Genomic DNA, 24,091 nt, shown 5'->3' on the forward strand with positions numbered 1-24,091 from the left:
TGCAACTTTACAAGTGAGTGCTTTATTCATTCCGGAGTGTATTATTTCTGACAATCATGGTAATTGTATTCTTTATTAAACGGATTAAACCCATTCAGATACCAAGAGATATTTACCTTCTTGCCAGACATTTAGAATGTAGGAGCTCTAGGACATGGTCACCCTTTAACAAAATACGGAAGAGATTGCCATCTTTTATCGCCTGTATCTCACAAAATCTATGAGATGAACAAGGTTATTTAAAAAGCAACAAAGTGTAAGTTGTGGTTATAACTCTTCAGAACATGGAATGAGTATGTCCCCGGATTTCAATGGCACAAATGAAAATGGTAACCATCTTCTTGCTACCATGTGTCCTCTCATTTTGACAGCACATATTTCTCCGAGGGCCTAGAAGATAGGTTAAATGTACACATGGATTTACTTATCTGATTTTTTATTATTATTAAAATAACAGCTTCCTCAATAATAATTTTCATCAGAACATCATGGGGAACTGAAGGTTCAATCCTGAGGAGATACTTCTACAGTGGTACCTCGGGTTACATACGCTTCAGGTTACACACTCCGCTAACCCAGAAATAGTGCTTCAGGTTAAGAACTTTGCTTCAGGATAAGAACAGAAAACGGGCTCCAGCGGCGAGGTGGCAGCAGGAGGCCCCATTAGCTAAAGTGGTGCTTCAGGTTAAGAACAGTTTCAGGTTAAGAACGGACCTCTGGAACAAATTAAGTACTTAACCCAAGGTACCACTGTATTTAGATATTTTTTAAAAAATCAGATCCATGAAATGCACATAAACGTAAGTATAAACCGGTATGTCTTCACCCTGAGGGGCTGTGAGCTAGTGCCCTGTGATGACCCTTCTGCATGGGGGCACTACACTAACAAAGGAAGCGTCCAGCCCCTGAAATGTTCAGGGACTGGTAACTCTTGAAATAAAATCTCTGGAGGCTGGTAAACTTTAAAATGTCTCAATCCTGAATAGCTAGTCATGAATAATCAGCAATCAATAAGAAATACAAGGAGCTTGCATACAAGCTGCTTGCATTTAAAGGACTAATTATTATGTTGTGTACAGTATCTGTTTTGTTTCTGTAGAAGGTATACATTCTCCTCCCAAAAAGGGTATATACTTTCTTCAAAGCTATTTTTAATTATAGACTCGGTAACATAATTTTCTGTTAGTCATAATAATGCTCATAGAAGTGTAAAATATTAAGATATACTTGTTTGTTTTTAAAAAGCCGAATTCCAAAGAAAGACAGAAGAGTAACGATGGAGACAAATGCAGCCTAGTCATGGGTGATTTTGACATTATAACCAGTTACGGGTATTCAGAGCTTATATGTTTTCTCTTATATTGGCATTTCAAACTACTCAATCCTCATGTTCCTGGCTGACAATATAACACAAGATGGCATTAGGTATAAAAGTTGCAAATGCCAGCAGTAGCTCTAAATGTCAGCCGTAACTTCAACAGGTACATTTAGAAAACCAATTCCTTCACACAGCTGTACAGCTACACTAGATGGCAAAACAAGCTTTTTTTAAAAGCTGTTTTTTTCTCGTTTGGATATTTCAAAAGCAGTAGTGATAACTAGCACCATGTAGCCACTAGGTAAGTGAAAAGTGCTATGCTAGTTATTTATATTTCTGTGCCTTTATGGAGCATGTGGGGAGATTTGATTATTTTAAAAAATTATGTTATATTTATATCCTATCTTTCTTCTTATATGCTGAAGGTGGTCTGGCAAGGCGGTCCAGGATCAGTGAATTTCATGGCTTGAATGGGGATTTGAACCCTGTTCTCCCAGGTTTTAGTCTAACACTCTAAACTTCTATACTGAACTGGCTTCATTTGTTACAGTTGATCAGAACAAAGTTTTTAAATTACAGCCTAAAATACCACTTTCTGATTTTGGGGGATGTCCAAAAATAAGTAGAGATAGCAAACTCTCAAAGCAGATAATTTGCTTTCAGGGTGATACAATCACACCTCTTCCTTTCAAACAGCAAGAACCACAGCAAAAGAAACAGAACATCCACATAATAAAATAAATATTAGCATATTTTAAACAATATTCAAAAATTATGAGAAGCTTTGAATATATTTTTAAGACATTTTTATACCAGACCACGAATAATAGGAAATAGTCCACATTCCAAACTTTGATGAAAAATAAAACATTAAGGTTGCAATCCTGTACAAATCTTCCTGGGAGAAAGCCCAGTTAACAATGACACTTACTTCTTACCAGGCCTATATAGGACTGCACAGTGAAGATGGAATTTCCTTCAAAGAATTTTATTATTATTATTATTAAATTGTAAGTTCTCACATTTAAGGCGCATAACATGCATTTCCTGAAGTTTGGAAAAATAGAGAATTCTTTTTTTAAAAAAAATCAAGGACATTTAAATCAGTTGAGTAAAATGCAACTGACTGACCAAAAATAGTTATTATTACATACAAAATAAATAAACATATCCTCTGATTTCTGGATTATTTGTTGTCCAGGGGTTAATTAAATCTGTAAAAACAATGTTAGACATTGATTGCACTTTTTTCACCTGCTCCAAGGACAAGCAGGTAAAGAGCAACAAAAGTCAGTTTCTAGAATAATATTATTCAAAATAAGCTGATTGCTCTCTGTGAGGTAACACTGTGTGTCCTGCTTAGGACGACTTTGCCTGTCCTCCAGGTACACCCAAAGGGCAACGTAGGCAATAATGACCCATCTGTTCACTACTGGCAACTAGAAAACTTCTAATGAAGACAGATGTGGGTCACCCTGTACAAACATGCTGCAGGGTGCTAATGAATCCTCCTAATGGTCACTACCTGCCAGTTTTGACTGATTGATGAACAAAAGGGTTAAGCTTGAAAAGCTAAGATGAGTACTACAGACAATCATCAGTCTTATTACGACGTCTCTTTCACTCTGACACCCTTGCTCTTTCCTGTCATCTTTCTGAGTTTAGAAAAATATATTCCTATTACTGATTCTGACAAATAAGCCCACCAAATCTTGCAAGAAACCCTCTCCTGAATGGAATGCATCATTTTTTTTAAAATGCAGCATACAATTTTCAAAAGTATTGATAAAACATAAGTCTTTCTGAAATATTCAATACCAATCTGCGGCTCAACTGTACACGAATCGTATCCTGCACCCAGTCACCAGCAGCTCAACACAGCATAGCAACAAAAAGTAAAATATTTCATCAAAAAGTATGTTCAGGCTTTATAGAGAGTTCCATTCCCTTGCCAATCATGACATCATTCCCAATCTATTTCCTCTAGAAAATTTGCATGCAAAGTACCAATCACCATGCCTCAACATCGTTGATGCAATGCTGACTCTACTATATATGACAAACATTTCTAAATAGTATCCCCAGCAGACTATGTCAACTCAAATAAGATATCAGATAAGATCAGCTTTGGCTGGTGGCCCAGATGTGCCCCATCTGGGACAGGTACAGTCTAACCTCTGTTGTCTATGCCCTGGTAACCTCTAGGTTTGATTACAGCAACACATTATATGGGGCAACCTCTGAAGGCAGTTCAGAAACTTCAGCTGGTGCAGAATTCAGCGGTCAGGTTGCTCAACGGTGCAAGACAATCAGAGCATATAACACCTCCTCAGGAACTCCTCTCAGTCTCAAATTATTTCTCACACCATACTCCAGTTGCCCATGGTTTGAATTTTTCATGCTCTCTGATAAATTTAGCACTCTTTTCTATACTTAAAATATCATGCCCATCCAGACAGCAAGCTTAGGCTCTACAAACATCTACTGAAGGTGGGTTAGAGATCCTGCAGGATTGGCTCCACTACCAAATCTCCCAAGAGAAACTTGTTTGCACAACTGGTTGACTGCAGAAAGCAGAGTCTGGTTATAATACCCATCAGATGATGGGTGGTAGAACTGAAGTCTGCAGAACTGGTGCCTGCAGAAAGCAGGACTGTTGCAAAAGATTCAGCTGCTTTAGAGAAGCACACAAGCCTCTTTGCAAGCCATGAACAGAGCTTTGAAGCACACAATCACCTACACACCAAAAAAGGTTCCCCTTATCAAGATACTCTCTTTTAAAATAATTATCTTACAGTTCAATCCTAAAATGGCTGTTGGACTGGGGGCTAGATTAGATTACCCTTGGGGTACCTTCTGACTCTACAATTCTATGATTCATTGAAGCCCACTGGGAAGAATGGGATCACTTCTAAAATCCCTTGCACCAACAATCTTTTGTCCCCAGAAACAAACAATACTGGAATATTGTAACAATCACTCAGCAGTCGTAATTTGCAAACAGTTCTTTAAAATGTCTCACATTTGTTCTCAGCAAAATTCTATAAAGCAGTGCTCTAACGAATGATTTCCTCCACCCATTTGGATAAATCTTCTTTCATGCCTGAACTGAAGTATGTTCTCTATTTTATGCAGTTCTTCAAATCCTAGAATTTCTGTCCCACTATAAATAACATTTAAAGTACTACAAAATACAGTGTTGAACTGGCATTACCTTCTTTTCTTCCTGTAATACTATTACTTCATGATACCGTGGAACATAGAGGTCATATTTTCTCTGGTCTTCCTTTCTGATGTTGACATTTTCATAATGCACTGCGTTTTCCCTTTAGAAAGTTTGAAGAGATTTATGAGTCATCTCTTAAATGTGCCTGGGCACCTAAATATGCACAGTGAAAGCTTTCACCCTCTCCCCACAAGAGTATATTAGAAACAGCTGCTCTTTGCAATAACAGATGAGAGGCTTGTTTGCTCACTAATAGGACAGCCAAAGTTTATGTAGTGCTATTCTATGTATCCAATGAATTTGTTTTCATATTCAAGTTTCCTTGCCATAGGTGAACTACAATAAAAAAAAAACAGTGGAGGCAGAAGACAACCAGGAAGCTGAATAGCCATTAAACATGGAAAATAATGCCTCAAGTGAACCTAGAACCGCAACCTTGCTTGAGTATTACAACTTTGTGAGAAACCTTTGTTTCTCAACATTCAAAAGCTTCTTAGTATTTTCGGCTAGCCCAAAGGTCTTGTTACTTTACATAACCACAGAATTTGGCGAGGAATAGTATCTAATTGTGCAGTGCAGAATTCCAATCCCCCATTTTTCTTAATAGAGCATGGTAGAAAAGGATTAAATTGGAACAGATGCTCAGATAGGGGAATAATGTAAATCCATATACAACTAAGAAAATTAATTTAATTAGCAACGGTAAAGCAGAGTAGTTTTAAGCTGCTCATAATTCTTTCAAGGATTAGTGTAAGAAACCCTCTAGCACTAATATCAAGGTATTCAGCTACATTCCCAATTCAACAACTTTAAGCACCCCTGATCGTTAAACTGGTGCCAACAAGGTGGAATCATTTCAAGTGCAAAAGGGACACTCAGAAAAGTGGTGTTGAACCATTTTCCTCCTGCTGTCCATCCTCCTAGGCCATTTTCTCACTGGCTGGCAATTAGCTGAGGTGACAGAAAAGAAACTCAGAGAGGTGCCTTCAAGGGGGAAGTTAGTAGTCTAGGGCAGCTTCAGTACCCTCCACTTCTGTATCCCTTTAAATGAGGAATATTTCACCCACATCCCAGAGAGACAAATGGCCTTGGAAAGAAACTGGTCGCAGGTCACATGCCTGTGGTGGGAGGAGCAAGAGTCACACCACGCCCCCTCTTCCCCTCTAGCTCTCACACATGTATACATTCCATCTCTTTCGCTTTTATCTCTCTTTCCTCCCCTTCCCTTTCTAACTGCATCCCTTTCTTGCTCTTTTCTTCCCTGCACAATATGACCCTGCCCCCCAAAAAAAACACCCCACAGCAATTAGGCTTAATTAAAGAAATTCCAATGATTTAAGTAGGACTTTACCTAAACCTAACTGCTACGTGGTGGACAATTCCTTCAGCATCTACCTCCTGAAAACTGCCCCCACCTGAACAGCAATCCAACTGAGAGGGGAGGGAATTAATTTATGTCAATGAGAGGTTTTTTGTGATGTAAGCTGCCTTGTCACAACTATGTCCTAAACAGTGGCGTAGCATGGGTTGTCAGCACCCGGGGCAAGGCAAGTAATTTGCGCCCCCTAACCCATGGATTTGCGCCCCCTAACCCATGGATTTGCGCCCCCTAACCCTAACCCCCAGATGTTGCGCCTGGTGCGGCCGGCCCCCCCTGCACCCCCCATGCTACGCCACTGGTCCTAAAGGGTGGCCTACAAAAACCTTCACATAAATAAAATGGTTGCAGATGAAATTCTGAAAGGGAGGAAAGCAAAGACATTCAAGGTAGCTTGCAGGCTACAAACTGTGGAACAGGGAAATTCAGGGTATTATTTCAGGAGATTTGCCTCCATGCTTCCAGGTTCTACATATGGGGCAGTTATGAGAAAACAAACTACAGTAATTCTTAATTTCTTGCATTTACTATTGAAAATATACACCCTTTATTATTAGAATACAAACATACATTGTAGCATTTCAGCCTTAGCTTCACATGCCTCGCCCTCACACAATTTCCATTTTTAACAACAGTGAACTTGTCATTTCATCCTAACCCAAAAGACTGTGATCAATATTAGCTATGGTTTGTTCACACCAACTTCAAACCATGGGAGATGAATCAAGCTCATTGCAAAGAAACCATAGTTAGGATTCACAACAGTTTAGGGTTCAGACAAAATGACAAGCTGCAGTTGAAAAATGGAAGCAAATGTTTCCAGTGTCCTTCTCATGCCCACACTAGAGGAGAGAAGGAGGACAGCATGAGCCCAAGGCTTACTCTGGTTCTTTCCCATCAGGGTATCCACTTAGCATGACTTCCAAACAGACCCAGATTCTAAATTGTCTTAAAATTTAGAGCAGTCAAGTAATTCCGTTGTCCCCGAAGGGGGCAATGACAATAAAGATATTATTATTATTATTATTATTATTATTATTAAAATATACATACGGAATCACGTCATAATCTGCAGGTCCGGGGCCCTCACGTGGCTTAAATTCATGCCGCTTTTCTGTCAAATTGCCAAATTGCACTCCTTTATATTTCATGGTAGGGTAAATACAATCCTGAAAGAAAAGATTAATCAGCATTTAGCTTGTGATCAATATATTATAACTGCCAAGCAGTTATTTGAAGACAGGTCTCCCAAGTCCAAGTTCAACACTACTGCTCCACGCTGGCTTTGATCAAATCAAATATTGCATAATTCAGGCCTACAGAAAGATCACCGTTGATGCTTATTATCAGGTAATTTGCACCTCGTGTACATAATTTTATCCACAAAGTGACATCCATGAATTCAGATCCTATAAATTAACATACTTTTTCATCCTTCTTCATAAGGAGCTGATCTGTATGTAAAAACAATTCATGACTGATGCCCTAGCTGAAATATAAATGGGCTGATAAAAGAAAATCCCCCCTCCCTCTACAGAGAAGGATCATAGATCAGTGACATGCTTTATCTTTACAGTGTTACCTTGGTTCTCAAACGCCTTGGTACTCAAACAACTTAGAACCCAAAAACTGCAAAAAAACAACTTAGAACCCAAAAACTGCAAACCCAGAAGTAAATGTTCTGGTTTGCGAAATTTTTTTGGAAGCCAAATATGCTCCATTTTGAGTGTTATGCTGACAATCTGAGTGCCACGCTTCCATTTTGAGTGCCACACTTCCATTTTGAGCGTTACGCTGAGGTTTGTCTGTTTTTGCTATTTATTTTGCGTTTTTGCGGCTCTTTTTTGTTTTTGTGACTGTGTGGAATCCAGTTCAGCTACTGATTTATTGACTGTGTGACTGCAGTACATTGTTTATTACTTTCATTTTATGGATCAATGGTCTTGTTAGATAGTAAAATTCATGTTAAATTGCTGTTTTAGGGGTTGTTTTTAAAAGTCTGGAACGGATTAATCCATTTTGCATTACTTTCTATGGGAAAGCGCACCTTGGTTTTGGAACGGACTTCCGGAACGGATTAAGTTTGAGAACCAAGGTACCACTGTAGAAGGTGCCAGGTTCAATCCCTGGCATCTCCAGGTAGATCTGGAAATGTATCCTGTCTGAAACCCTGGGGAGCCACTTCTCGGTGCAAACATTGCTGAGGCACATGGCCAAAAGCCTAACATGGTATAACTTGCTTATGAATTCTTCATTCACCTTTGGCACTCCAGATGTTACTAGACAATAACTCCCATCATTCCTGACCATTTGCGTCTCGAGGCCCCAAGACCTACCCCCAAAATAAATACACACGGACACTTATATTAGTTTAAGTTTTGGGGCAAATTTTGGCCACAACTTTATTGAAATACAATCACGGTATTGGCTTAGGCTTAGGCTCTCCACTATAACTGACTCTACCTCTCAGGGTGATTGTCCAATGGGGTAAACCAAACGAGGGAGCAAGGTCAATGAGGACCAACCTAAGCTCACCCCGGGGTTCCTGTGGTCCTGGCATGGTCCTAGTACCTCAAACGGACTTCGGTCGAGATCCAGGACCCCCAGATTCCTTTAACGGTTCCTGGAGGGGCAGATGATGGCCGCACCTCCCTTCCCCACAGTCCAACTGAGCCAATGGCTAACCGCCACCTTACAAGTGTGTTCCAAAACAGGCAACCCAAACCAAAGCAAGGCCAAGCGACTTTACCTAAACTAGGGGGGGGGGTGTTCAACAGTGCGAAACAAGTGCCTCTCCTTGCGTCATTTATAAAGCCCCTGGGATCACGCCACCCACTGGCTATTGGCTAAAATCGCCTGGTGTGATCCCAGGGAAATGGCCAGGACTTCTTGCTTCTCCCCCCCCCCCATTTTAACCCTGTTAGGTGAGCTCTTGGGTCCCGAGCGCAACCAGGACCCTCTATTATGAGGATCCCATTTACTGGTCATACTGGCTGAGGCTGATGGAAGCCGGAGTCCAACAACATCTATGAGAGCCACAGGTCCCTTGCTAATGTGACCTGACTCAATGAAAAGCACAAGGGTAAACAGTCAGTTATCTCTATGAACAGAAGGGAATGGTTCTATTCGGAGCATCTTATAATATCATTATGAACAGGACTATAGTCTCAAGGACCACGACTGAATCTAGTACTTCACAGTAATGGGATTAGAGCACCATCCAGTGGTTTCTGGACAGAATTTTTTTTCTCTAATAGTATATAAATGGATAATTGCAACCATGAAGAACTTGCCACAGTTAGCAATCAAGATTGCTTTTAAATATTTTTTAAATCCAGAAGGCTGGCTTCCCTCTTTGCATAATGAGATAATACTGAAGGGTTTAATTTTGTTCCAGTGTCCTATGTCCATATTTAGTGTTTCTATATCAACTTGCCTGATAAAATTTGTTTAAATTGCGGGTAAAGTGAATGCATAAGTACCTGAACCCTTTTCTAGCTATTGGGATTTGTAATATTTTGGAGAAGGTTTCCTAAAGTTGCGGCTGAAATACCATACTTGAGTAGTGTGCTCAACTGAAGTGAATTCAAATGTTGAAGAGACTGGGGCATTTTCTGTTATTTTTATCTCTCCTATTTGTGTTCTTTTCACTGTATTTAAGAGTGGGGAGGGGGGAAGTTTAATAGCAAGTCTATTCTGGATCGCAAGCTGAACACTAGGGACACATACATATGAGTCATGTCTCCTGGATTCATCTCCCACCCCAGCCCCCACTCTCATAGCAACCTCACCAGTTTCAGGTGATCTCTGCCTTTCTTACGTTCTGTTGCACTCCTACATTTCCCCCCACAGGGAATCAACCAGATCCTCACATATTAATCCTTTTATGTTCCTATTAAAATAACCAATTAGTAAATCATTTAAGGAGGGTTTTTAGGGGGGGGGGTTGCCAGTTTGGCCAGAGGTTTTTTTGCAAAAAAAAGTGAACAGACCACTATTTGGTGCATAAACAATGTCAGTGTGCTAGTTTGCGTTCCAATAATAATGCCTCCCAATAATGGCTTCCAGAGGAGCCATTACAGTGGTGCCTCGCAAGACGAAAAGAATCCGTTCTGTGATTCTCTTCGTCTAGCGTTTTTTTTGTCTTGCGAAGCAAGACCATTGACGGATTAGAGGATTAGCGCTATTAGCGCTATTAGCCGCTTTTAGCGGCTTATCAGCTTATCGGATCAGCTGATAAGCGGCTTAGCGGCTTAGAAAAAGGGGGAGGGGAAAAAACCTGCAGGAACTCGCAAGACATTTTCGTCTTGCGAAGCAAGCCCATAGGAGATTCGTTTTGCGAAGCACCTCCAAAACGGAAAACTCTTTCGTCTAGCGAGTTTTCCGTCTTGCGAGGCATTCGTCTTGCGGGGCACCACTGTAATTCCTCCCAGGTTTCCACAATCATGGTTTTTAAGTAGATGTGTTTTGCTTCAAACTCCTTCCCAAGTACGGCATCCAGGTTTTTTTCTTTTTCAGTTGCATTTTTTGCTGTTCTAGAATGGATGGAGCCCATTTTGTCTCCTTCTCCACTTGTTTCTCTTTTGACACAAAGAACTGAGCTAAGCTTCCCTGTTTGGAGCAAAATTCTGCTGCAGACATCTCCTTGGACAGAAAGCGTAAGATGTTTTAATAAATGCTGCACTTATCCGGCAGACTGCAGCAAAATTTGTTCTGTTCTAAGCAGCCTTTTGGTTTCCATTTGGCCATGCACCCATTATACAGTTTCTACTGTATGAAGATGTACCTCTTTACTCTAGTCCTTGACACCTGAGATACGTGTTTTCAGGGCCCACCTTATTCTTGTGACTGTAACTTATTTTAACTGTTTTTAGTATTGAATTTTAAAAGTATATTCACCTGTTCTGGAACCTGACGGTTCTCTCTCCCTCTATATGTATAAACCAATCCAACTCTACCTCACCCATCTCTATACAATATTATCTTCAAATGGCACAAAACAGATCTGCCTAGATGTAACACATGCCATGTTCATTAGAGTGTTTAATATTGGTATCCAGAGTGTTTAGCACTGGCTAATACTTTCCAGTATTGTTTGCTTCATAATGGAGTAGTAAGTCTCTATATCACATATTGCACTTAACATTTTTCAATGAAATGAAGAAACACAAATGACTTCTCTGATAAGCCCACAAACTGACACATTGAAATGCAGACTGAAATGCAGACATTAGTTCTATTTAGCTCCTGCCATTTTCATTCCCATATGCATACTTCTGCCATATTTTCTCCCAAGATCCTCTGAAGCCCTAATTATGGGAAGAGTGTTTTATTATGCACTAGTTTTATTGGAAATATTAAACTTCTTAACATATGCCCTGTTCCATGAGTGTACATTAAACCACATAGTATCAAGGATTTAAAAGTCCATAAATATTTATAATTTGATATTTATTTATTTTTGTTGGTGAATAATAATTTCCTAGCTTCACAAAAACTAATAATTAACCACAACAACTGGATATCTGCAAACTAAGGATAGCTTTTAAAAATATTTTGCTTTTCTTGTTAGAGTTTCACATAATAGCAGGAGAATAATTGTTTCAATACAGAACTCTAATTCAATAGCTAAATGTTTGTAAGTGTCCATGAAGAAACTTTAAGGTCAATATATATTTGACATTTACAAAGAACACTTTAGTGAGTCAGCTCCAAAGGCAATTTTAACAACTACAGCCTATTCTTTTTCAAACTCAATAAGCATGAATAACATTATTTCCTTCTCCATATACAGCTTAAGCTCTGCATTAAAAATAATATAAATTGACTGCTACTTAACACACTAACCTGTACATTACTCAGGTAAAATGCCCCATGCATAATGGAATTAAAAAACCTTTTAAGAACACAGGCAGACTGAAGAATAAATTGATGCACTCTTGACTCTAAATCACCACGCTCTTTTTGCCAAGAAGTGTTGACAATACCAACTTCAAGGTCGCTGTCAAGTTGCTATGTCATTAGCAAATAAAATATGGTTTAATTGAAGCAAACTCAGCAAGGAGGTGCATTATTTTAAGTGAACATTGCAATATAACTTGAAGAATTACTAATCGCCACTCCTGTTGACAATAAAAATGGATGGAGGTGATTTGAAACTTTTTTTCTATGACTTTCCCGTAATTAAATATGGAAATAGATATCATGAAGAATTAAAAGTCCCAGAGTGCATTAATTCTGGCACTAATGGACTGTCTTTCAGTGCTGCAGTGCACAGGTAGTTCCCAGCATGTTCTCGCCACTACCTAATCCATCAGTGTCAGCGCTCTTAGCCAGAAAGAGGAACGTGGAAAACACAGATTTGGGATTACGTCCCACGCTGCCTCAAGTGGAAACAACTATTTGTCACATCTCAGAATGCTTGGGTAGGAACCTTGCTTAGCTATTAAATGTTTTGCATTTTGCAAAACAGCCGCTAGACACTTTGTGTAATCACCATCAAATCTCCGCACACAGACATTGTGCCTGAAAGAAATATGCTTTCCCAAAACAGAAACAGACATTGCACATTTCTGTTTTAATCAACATTTGCCACTATTTATAACAGCTGCAGGTTTCCAATGATCTTTCTGTAAGTATACACTGGCAGCTTTAATGTAAACCTCACTATTTTGGTGTTTTGTTTATCCCCCTCTTTTATTCCCTCTTGAAACAATTGTCCACCCTCTGAAGTCAATTCTGTGCTCCAGATGAGATTACACTTACGGGTTCTAGACTTTCTGTTGAGGACTACATTCCCCTCAGAGGTAATTGTCAGGGGCCGAAAGCTGGCAGTGGGTGGGGCTGGAGCCAAAAGTTGGTAGTGTAGACCTTTTCTCTGCCAACTTCTTTCTCCCTTGTTGCTTGCCATCCCCATCTCAAACCTCTCCTTCCCACTCAGAGAGCTGCCAGGAAAGAGAAAGTTAATGTTTGCTCTTGCTGGAGGGCTTCTTAAAGGTCTTCCGGTCCTTGCTATTAGCATATAAAGCCTTGAAGAACTTGAGTGAAGAATTTAAGGAGAACGTTGCTAAAAACACGAAGACCAACAGCAAGCAATTCTTCAGGAAAGGGTAACCAAAATGATCAAGCAACCAAATGATCAAGTTGGACACCAACTCGAGTGGGTTTAGAAGAGAATTAGGCAAATTCATGGCCGTAAAGGCTACTAGCAATAGTTCTGCTCTCCGTGGTTAATGGCAGTGAGCTTCTGAACATCACTTGGTGGAAACTGCAGGAGCAGAGAGTCCTCCTGAGATTGGGGGCTGTTTGTGGGTTTCTCACAGGAAGCTGGTTGGCCACTGTAAGAACACGATGCTGGAATAGATAGGTCATGAGCCTCATCCAGCAGACTTTCCTTATGTCCTTATGGGAGAATGGAAGTGGTAAAAGAAATGAAACATTCCTCCCACTAGTCCTCCAATGAAAATTCTCCCCCGTCTTCTAAGCAGTCTAGAGTTACATCTGTATGTTTTCTATCCAGGCTCCCTAATTAACTAGGATTTGAAATCAGGTTAAGAACCTATTTAATATCAGTGATGATGCAATGATTAACCATCGTCAAAGATGGATAAAATTTGTCCTGGAGTACTGAAGAGCTGGGGAAAGGAAATATATACCGTATTTTTTGCTCTATAAGACTCACTTTTTCCCTCCTAAAAAGTAAAGGGAAATGTGTGTGCGTCTTATGGAGCGAATGCAGGCTGCGCAGCTATCCCAGAAGCCAGAGCAGCAAGAGGGATTGCTGTTTTCACTGCGCAGCGATCCCTCTTGCTGTTCTGGCTTCTGAGATTCAGAATTTTTTTTTATTGTTTTCCTCCTCCAAAAACTAGGTGCGTCTTGTGGTCTGGTGCGTCTTATAGAGCGAAAAATACAGTATATCCACACTGGCTCCCAATCTCTTACTCATGATTACCAATGTTACAATTGTCCATGTCTTTGTAACTGATACCACTAACTCCAATAAACTGTGTAAATTGCCTACCCCTGTTCTCTGTGACACACAGCTTAGTCTGTAATCAAACACTTATCTGGCAGTATGACTCAAGGAAAACAATGGCACTTACATCTGAGTACAGGAGTACCATTAGAATATTATTTTCAGCATTTCAGTTTTATTGTTACAGTGTACTTCAGTCACAGTGCTACTTTGTTTGCACAAGATAACAAAGATTGCTCATCCCCCCCCTCCTTGAAAAAATAAAAGTTTCAAGGTTCCATGATTCGAGAGGTTCTCCTTTCTGGCTAGCCTTTTGAGTTTCTGATTTTGTTTTGGCTCATGCTGTTTAAGTAGTTAAATAACTGGCTTATTGTTTTGTATATTGTGTTTTGTTGTTTAAGTATGCATCTGGAAATAGATCATTGTTAACCAACTAGTAGATCATTTTTTGACTGGATATCAAGATTTCAACTATTTAGCTAAATAATAATATTTGGAGCCAAATTATATTGTACATAATTCATAAACACAAAGAAATCATGGGTGCATCTACTGAATCATGTATGACTTTTCCAATAGAGAATTCTTAATCTTTCAAAAAGGTTAAAGATTTGATTTTTCATTCTCTTCATCTAACATAGTAACTCAACTTGAGTAAAGTAAAATTCACTCCATGTTTTATGATGCCAAAGACAAGTAGTTCATTTTAGTGACTCTGCTGCCACCTAATGTACTGACTGAAAAAGCATATTATAAGGAACAAATGGAGAATTCCAAGCATTCTTGTAGTGATTCCATATTTTAGTCAATTGCAAATCATTGTTCTGTCACTAAAGATGAGGTGTGCTTAAAATTACAAGGATTGCTTGCATACCTCAGAACTTCCATACAGCTTCTAACAAGCAACATGTGTGCTTTCAACAAACATCAATTGTAGGTTAGGAAATACACCCTGGGAACATATCTGAACAAAACACTATTCTAGAAATGTTATTCTATTCAATCTTATTGAAAGAAGAAATTGCTGCTTTATAATACAGTGAAGTATCTGCAAGCATTTTGTAAAATAGCTATAATTAGCAACTGCAACATTATGGTTTTCCACATAGCATGTTGCTTTTTTAGCTGAAAATAAGTAATTTACAACTAAACTTTAAGAAGACAATGGTTGCTTATTATGGTTTTAGAAATTTTGGTTAAATCCAAGCATGAATGCCATGAAAAGCGAAGAAGAAGAAGAAGAAGAAGAAGAAGAAGAAGAAGAAGAAGAAGAAGCTGTACTGTATCTATCCAGCCCAATATATTTTGACTGGAAGAGATTCTCCAGGCAGATGTGTACCTATGCTCCTTTGCACCCTAGGTAAGGAGATGTATTGGTACCTACCCTCCGGTCCCTTGCACTCTTGGCAATGAGATGTATCAGTCTCCTCTGAAACCAGGAGAGACCATGGTGAAAAAAATAGCTTTTTGTCGCCTTTAAAGCTATGCCAATGACTTCCTCCATGGCCATCAGGGTCAAGTCTGCTCTGCTCCTTCTCTCCATCAGTCCTTATCTGCCTTCCTCCTCCCTCCCTCCTTTTGCCTCCTTCCTTCCTTTTTCCTCCTTCAACTCTTACCCCGCTCTCTCCTTTGCCAACGATGACAACTGGGGAGGGGTGCCCTGCTATGACAGCCCACACCAGCAACCGGATTCCTCTGCCAAGGCACCCAGAGCAGCCTGCATGCCTCACCTGACCACCAGAGGAGCGGACAGGGGAGCACGCGGACAGGCAGACAGGCTCGTAACCACACCAACCCGAGTGGAGAGGCGTGATTTTTACGCTCCCCCGGGCCGGCACCCTTGTCTCCAGGATCTCAAGCATTTTGGGCATCCTGCTACCTGATTCTTCTTCAGCTGGAGATAGCAAGAACCAATGTACGAAAATTCTGCATGCAAAGCATGTGTTTTACTGCTGTGCCACAGCCACAAAGGCAGAAATATAAGCAGGGCTAAGAAGGCCAAAGAATCAGAGGAGTAGGGAGAGTCAGGAAATGAAACAAAAATAGGTAGCGGCAGAACAAAAAAATGAATTTTACGACCTGCCTATGAGAGGCGATAAAAAAGTTAATTTATACAGGGACACACCCTCTAAATCTAAAAACCAGTCACACTGATGCAGAGACACAGTAGGCGCCAGTTTCATCCCAAACCTAGAAAGCCCTTAGTTCAACTTTACCTGATGTCAATGACCCTGAAATTATGGAGATACAAATCACACTTAATGAGCCTTGAGTTCCAGGTGATCCCAGCTGTCAGGTTTAGGTTCACTTGAGTTCACTGCCTCTAACACTGATGTTGACTCACAGCGCCTGGCTGGTTCCTTTCTGTGTCTGGAGTGCTACTTGAGGTCCAAGTCATGACACCCATAATGCAAAATTTTATAATTACTTACACCTTTTGTCTGATAGTATGCTGGACCTAAAGTAGTGTCTCTTGAAGGAGGATTATGCTTTAAAAGAGTGCCATCAGCAGCCTCTTCATAACCAAATGATTGTCCTTGGGAAGGGATAGAGGGAGCCTCTGATTTCCGGAAGACTTTGATGCATTCTGCAAGTTTCTGTGGAAACAAATGCAATATACCTTGTCACAGATATAGTACATCTTTCTAACAGCTTAACACAATTAAAGTTGTCCAGTTCATGTCCAGTGAAATTTACCTTAAAAATGAGTATCCTTTCCACTTCTCAACAGACATGCTTAAGAAAATCTATGAGCTACTGACTCTGCACACTTGACTAAAGTAAGGCTGCTCCACTTCCTGATGGGGCAATGTTGCAGGCTGGCCACGTGGCCTCCCTGTGCACGGTGGGGGCGTAGCTAAGCCCCTGCATTATCAGGGAGTCCCAGCTGCATCACGCCCCCCGGCCAGCCAATCCAGCCGGCCGGGGGGCGTGGCTTAGCATATGTAAGGATATGCAAGTAAGGAAATCAGCCCTGAGTGCTCACTGGAAGGACAGATCCTGAAGCTGAGGCTCCAGTACTTTGACCACCGCATGAAAAGAGAAGACTCCCTTGAAAAGACCCTGATGTTGGGAAAGATGGAGGGCATAAGGAGAAGGGGAAAACAGAGGACGAGATGGTTGGACAGTGTTCTCGAAGCTACCAACATGAGTTTGAACAAACTGCGGGAGGCAGTGGAAGACAGGAGTGCCTGGCGTGCTCTGGTCCATGGGGTCACGAAGAGTCGGACACGACTAAACGACTAAACAACAACAAGTAAGCAAACAAAACAAAACAAAAGTGGGGCCTGCAACAAAAAGTTGTAATGGGGAGGGCTTCTGTTCAGGATACCAGACAAACTGCTCCCAGTGTTCCATTTTTCTCCAGGCAGTCAGAACTCAATACCCATTAAGCTACTCAATCTTCACAGGACTCGGCCTTTTGGGGGGATGGAGAGCAGGGTGCCCCGTGGTTTCTTTAACTATTTTTGTACCATGCCAGAACGCTTGCACTGCCTTCCCAAAGCCTAGTAAGCCCATGACTGCAGCTGTGCGCAGGTAGACGGGGGGAAATAAACAAATGGAGAGAAGGCACAGTGATTTTCCCCCCAATTATTTTCTCCAATTATTTATTTCCCACCCACCCATAAAACCTGCAATTGCACAAGTGTAATATGCATAAGATGCAAGTTACCTGTACTTGCTTCTAGTGGGAGCAATGTTATATTTTTGATTACACGGGCTGACTTCCAAGAGAAAACCAGAGAGAGTCCTGAAGTTAAACACACTGATGATGCAGACACCAAACCCAAATACATAGTTAACAGATTTGGCACGGAACATGAATCTAAAGGGAATTCTTTACAAAATGACATGTTTCTTGTGTGCAGTATAAGATTTACATGCTTTTAATTTAAATGAGATGTCATCCGGCCTGACATCTCCTGTATCTTGACATCAGCTGTGTAAAGAATAAAGAGACTTGAGCCCAAGAAAAGAAAACATATACAACACGAATGGCAAATTTTCTGCCTAGCTGAATTATGTTTGGCTGCATTGTGTGAAGCAACACTGTATGTATGTTCTGAACAAGCCTCCTGTACTCGATTGAAATAACAACGGTAGCAATCCTTGACATATACAGTACCGCTGTTGTGGCAAGGTTGCGGTACAGAAGGTTACTCATCTTTCAGCAGAAATGGAGCAGAGCTCCAAATTCACCAACACCCTGAAATCTACTCAAAAATCGCAGCTTCCACCAAAAATAGAAATATTTCAAAAGCAGACCCAAGACCAACTTCTTTCTGACAAATGAAGGGAGCCCTCTAAAGAAGGGGAGTGTAATAAATACACACACTGAATCAGAAACCTTTGGGTGCACACCCACACCCAAAGACCTTGGGTCCAAGGAGGGGAGTGCTTTTATAACCTTCCGCTTGCTGGATCAGAAGAAACTGGTGGAAATCATTCCGGGTTCCGTAATATTCTCAGGAGTTTTGGCAAGAAAGAATAAAATCTTTCTGCTCTGCTCTGCCTCACTAGGAAAGAATCCTGCTGTTCTACCTAATCAATAAAGTAGCATCATGTGGATATTTGATGCCTGGCGCTGAAGCCCTCTGCAAGTAGCAGAGCTAGATATAAGGGCAATAGAAGGATACTACACAGGCTTTCAACTACAGCAGAAGAGACATCGCTGTAAATTTCTCAGTGTACATGGGCATTTCTTCTTCTTCACATAGGAAAAAAGTAATCAGCCCTGGCAGTTCATATAAACAACAAAATTACAATATATCCCTTTTTATGCTGATGTACCTGTGCTGCAGAGATTTTTGATGGTTTCTTTATCCTATTGGTGTCTAGACCCATTGAAGGAGGCTGGCAATATGTTCCAGGACCAGGAGTATCGGCACGGATCTCTCGGAAACGTTTCTCTTTGTTCTGAGGACTCTTGCCCCCTTTAACGGTTTTCTAGAGGTTAAGCAAAATAGCCCATGAATGTGACAATCACCACTATGCCAAGGAGTGTGGTGGAGTCTCCTTCTTTGGAGGTCTTTAAGCAGAGGCTTGACAACCATATGTCAGGAGTGCTCTGATGGTGTTTCCTGCTTGGCAGGGGGTTGGACTTGATGGCCCTTGTGGTCTCTTCCAACTCTATGATTCTATGATTCTATTCTATGACTATCTATACAGCACCATATACTGTAAATGACATCAGAGCTGCCAAGAGGCAGGTACAGAGGCTACAGATGTACCAGGCCCACAGCCAGAAGGGCCCCAATACTGTACTCTACAAGGGGCCACCTTGCCAAGACCCCCAAAAAAGTCAAAATATTCACTTGTCCAAAGTGTCACTGCCATAGCTGGTGGACTAGAACACTTGCAGACAAACAGGTTAGCAATGACTACGATAGAATATTGACTACGTTCATCTTCAGGCCCAATTTAAATTGCTAGCTCTTACCTTTCAAAGCCCTACAGCCTGGGACCTAGGTACCTTAAGGACCATCTTCGTGCAAATGTGGCCTCCCACATACTCTGTTCAGCACCTGAGACCCAGCCCTGAGTGGCTGTTTCCACTGGGTGAATTCCACTTGTGATTCTGAGAGGCTTTCGGAGGTAGGTGGCTGGTGTTTTATACCTCACTTGTGTCAGAATATTTACTGTGAAGTGATTTGCTGACCGATTTTGGTTTATTATTCTGTGCTCAGGGTAGGGAGTTTTACTAATGCTGCTGGTTATTGTTGCGATTGTCTATGTTCTGATATTGCTTTGAATTGATACTGGTTTCAACTGTGTGTTTCTTAGCTACTTAGAAACTTTTCAAACTTTTCAAATTCAAAGAGGATAGAAATATTTTTTTTAAATGTTCTGCTTTTCAGGTAACTCAGAGCCCATGGTAAATGCCATCCTAGTTTGCAACCTACTAGGGATTTTGAGCAGCCAGTAAAAACTAATATTTGCACCAGGATTTCCATCTCACTTTTCTATACTTCCTTTAGATTGCCTCTCCCAGCCTGCCAAAAAATAAATATGCAGACATCTCACCCTTTTAAAGTGGAAAGGGCAGTCAAATTCAAATCTGCTTTGTGGGCACACTATAGAATGCTAAAAGTCATTTGCTTGCAAATATAAATTAAAGCTAGTGAATAAAACTGCTGCAATGAACATGTTTGCTTTGAAAAGGTAACAAAGATTCAAAAACACATTTAGAATAAAAAAAAACCCTAAAGTAATTGTTTCAACCTTACTGTTGAAACAATAATCAAAACCTAAACATAACACTGATAAGTAACCATGTTACTTTCTTTTTTCCACCAGAGAGAACACGTTTAGCTTAACTTACTTTAACCTTCTTTACAGGTTACTCTAGCAGCTTTGCTCACACATATTTCACAGATGTTGAACCAACATTTGGCATTCAAACTTTGAATAAAATGCACACGATAAACCAAACACCTTCCTGATTGGCATCCATCTGTTTTGGGAGACAAAACACCTTCCTGCTTCCCTTTTTTATCTTGTTTATTAAAATAATCATATGCTACAAGGCTTGGTAGCTTGAAAGTTTGACTACAATATTGAAACATGTTGGTTGAATTAAAAGGATTGCTAATCCTGAGACGTTTGACACAACTACTGTGATTTATAGACATTCTAGTTTTGCCACTTGAACAGCCACCTCACAGAGGTGATTTAACTGGGATATTTAAGACTTTCATCTTAGAAAATATTGTTATATTTGATAAATACAAGCTTTGTTGCTTATAGCCATGGCAATCTGAAAAAAATATATAGGCAGTAAAACATCCAGGATATACAAAGCAAATATTACAACAATAACTCCAATACTCCTAAACAGAATAAAAACAAATAAAACCACTCATTTATATTAAACCTCAAAATGTTCCTTATATTAAAAATACTGGATATCAAGTAAGATTAACAAAAGCACAAATCACACTGTGATCTTTAATATACTGAGCTCATATTTTCTTTGCTTCCAAAGCAAATTCTGCTGCCCTAAGTGTAATATATAGGTTATTGCCTATAAAAATAATATGTATCAATTCTAAAAGATGACAGGAAGGGACTGTGGAATATTAGCAAGAAATGTATGTCTAACCCTTACCTTTTTGCACTGCAGTTTGTATAATGCCTAGATGAGAAAACTGACTGCTGCTCCCCTTGTATAGACTTGGAAATGAACTCCTTTTTTCCAAAGTAATTGGAAATAACTCAGTTCATTTTGTCACCCAATCTGAGGCTCTAAAAAGAAACCCATTTGTCTGCTAATGGGCTACTCTTTAGATCTGTGCGCAAGAAAATGGGAGATGGAAAAGGCCACCCACTCTTACAATATATGCTTCCTGTAATGGTGGGTTTTATGCCCACCCACACCTGTTTTCTCAAAAGCAGTCCTGCAAAGCACACACATGCACACACCCAGGTGTTTATCCATTTCTTTGCTGCCGGGCTCTTTTAAATATCTGCTGCCAAGGAAACTGAGGGTTGAGAGCCAAAGGACCACCTCCACAGGGGACTGTCTTACACCATGGGTACCGTCTGATGCTTTTACACCCCACGTGAAGTTTAGCTGAGTGAGGGCAGATCTTCAAAGCAGCCCTCTACCAAACCAAAAAAGAAACAAAATGGCTCAAATGGCCTAGAAATCTTCTCTAGCCTGGATTTCAGTCTGATCTGGAGAAGATTCAGGAGTGCCCAACATTCAGCTATCTGTTGAGCATTATCAATCCCCCAATCATCTCAGAACATTTTAAATTCAATCAACAAAAATATCTAATAAAAATGTATTTTGAAGAACCAAATTACCTATTTCTATTGCATTCAGCTGCACATCAGCTTCTTTTATCCTCTTTTGATATTTGCAGATAAAGATATCGAATTGAAAAAGTTTCACTTAGTTTGCCCATCTTTGCTAAAATACATCCCATATTCCAAAATCTTCATTCCATCACTTGTTCAAATGTGCATTCACTCTGCTTTTAAAGCTGCACTCTGTACTAGCAGAACATATCAAGAATCTCAACCTAGCTCCCACACCTGCAAGAACCACATGCAATGAGCCACAAGAGAGGAAAAAGTAGAATAATTTGACAGGCATTTCATATCATGCAGAAAAATAAGAGTATAAAATAAATGAATTTTAAAATCTCTACTAACCACCCAGCAGTAGTACATTCTGGGATACAATAATTCTTTGTGCACATTTTTAATTTGGAAGAGAAATAGGCTGAATACAATTCTCACTTGACACCATGGAGGTATGGAGTGGCAGATCCACCGCTACATCCCAAACACTGCTGGCTCGCTGCAGACAGGATGGAGGGTGCAGGTGACTCTCCCTACGATTTTGCTATGCTGGTACAGCCGAGGGGCCTGAGGACTCAGCCCCTTGGTAGATCCATGGAGCTTGGGATCCAGATCAGTCAAAGCTGCCAGCATCCTGCCTCTGAAATGCTACAATTCAGGGCTTTCTGCTTGCTACCAATAGTAGTAGCTTTCCACCCACTGGAACACAGCCTCACCAGTGGGCACCTACATACCATCTTAAGTCTCCCTCAACCAGCAACAGCAAGTGGGTATGGATTGTGTTCCATGTCCAACTAAATTGTTGACTTACTTACTGCTTCTAGAACTGCAAACTCCACCTTTCATAACAAATTTATTCAACCAGTATAATTTTACCTGTGTTTTCTCGATCTCATAGGATCCCGGTCCTGGAACATCGCTCTCAGCATTCTGATAAATACTTCCATGGCCACGACTTGCGAAAGAAAGAAATGGAGCATAGCCAACTGGGGGGAGGGGACGAAATTTGAATTTGTTAGAATTTGCTTCAGGTCATCATTCAGCGATGAAAAGTTGTTAGATCTCGTTTTTCAAAATATGTCAACGGATATGACAATGCAACTCCCTTTATTTACTGTGTGTGCCTGTGTACACACATGTGTACAACTCCTGCTCAACCAATTGGGTTTTGACTTTGTTCTCAAACAGCAGCACTCCTCCCTCCCCAGCATGCCACATTTGAACCGAGAGACATTTTTAATAGCAGCATTTAATGTAGCAAAGGAAACTTTGGTTAAATAAGTATGTTCAAACGAGTTTTAAAATAACACAAGTAAATACCGCATCTGCCTAGACTTTCAACAGGGCTGACCAGAAAGAAAATCTTTCATTTCCATTAGTCTCTCTAAACTGTATACTTGCAATATAAACAATTGATAAACATCAGCATTATTTGCTAAATCTAGAATTAGATTTGTTGGGGCCTTCTGAACTAAGGTGAAAAGTTAGCATGTTCTGCTGCATATGACAACACCAATGAAGAAGAAAATGCACTCGGCTTACATGAGAGTTAGTGTGGTCCATTGCATGATAGGACCTTTTTCCTGCACTTTCATTGCGAGAAACTATTGATGACTTTCCCTCACACATTTTCTGAATTAACAGCTAAAAGAATGGGTAATAGTTGGAACAATATTATTCTGATTAATGCCATGGTTGGTATCCAATTCATGTAATCATGTTAGAATAAAATAAATAAATAATGATAAAATATATGAGGAGGTTGATATACTTCCATTTGTGTGCCACTGGGATAAAGTGTGTTTAAAAGCCTGCCCTTGTGCTCTGGTTCAAAAAAAATACAAATGCCACAAATGGGTAAATGATAACAGTGGCAAGCATTGAGGAATCAAGCCCTTAACCATTATCTCACACTGAGAATGCATCAAGTACAGAAATCTTTCTCATCCTAAATAATGAAGCCAGAAAACCTGGGTTGGAAAAATAAATGCTAAGAAGACACTGCTTTTAAATTGGACTGCTGAGATCCAATGCCCAGTTGCCTGCCAAGCACACAAGTTGTCTTTCAAATGAGAGTTTCTTTTTCTGCTCATGTAACCATGAACAATATGCCTGAAGCACTTTTATTTATAATGTACCGAACCAACAGTACTGTAATAAACTGCAGCTGTTGAGTTTTCTTTTTCTTTTCTTTTCTTTTCTTTTCTTTTCTTTTCTTTTCTTTTCTTTTCTTTTCTTAGTATGGGCTACATCATTGCTCTCCTCTATAGAGTTGGGAGTTGTACAAGCGCAGAGTTCTTACATTCCAATAATAATAGCAGAGACACTGGATTTTCATATACCTTATTTAAACACCATCGGCATCTGAGCGGTTTGAATAGAATT

The 24,091-nt window shown here is 40.2% G+C and overlaps 1 protein-coding gene across 1 annotated transcript in view; it reads right to left on the reverse strand.

The window, feature by feature from the left end:
- Window positions 1–24,091, reverse strand: part of STPG2 (sperm tail PG-rich repeat containing 2) — a 216,481-nt gene that overhangs the window by 189,270 nt on the left and 3,120 nt on the right. Inside the window, exons 2-6 of the mRNA XM_082238438.1 lie at window positions 22,583–22,692; window positions 18,689–18,844; window positions 16,330–16,494; window positions 6,976–7,091; window positions 4,533–4,644 (exon numbers count right to left, since the gene is read on the reverse strand). Of these exons, the coding sequence (XP_082094564.1) occupies window positions 4,533–4,644; window positions 6,976–7,091; window positions 16,330–16,494; window positions 18,689–18,844; window positions 22,583–22,692 (659 nt within the window). The remainder of the gene's footprint in view (window positions 1–4,532; window positions 4,645–6,975; window positions 7,092–16,329; window positions 16,495–18,688; window positions 18,845–22,582; window positions 22,693–24,091) is intronic.

The sequence above is a fragment of the Podarcis vaucheri genome (genome assembly GCF_965113315.1).
Source record: "Podarcis vaucheri genome assembly, chromosome: 9".
Lineage (NCBI taxonomy): Eukaryota > Metazoa > Chordata > Lepidosauria > Squamata > Lacertidae > Podarcis > Podarcis vaucheri.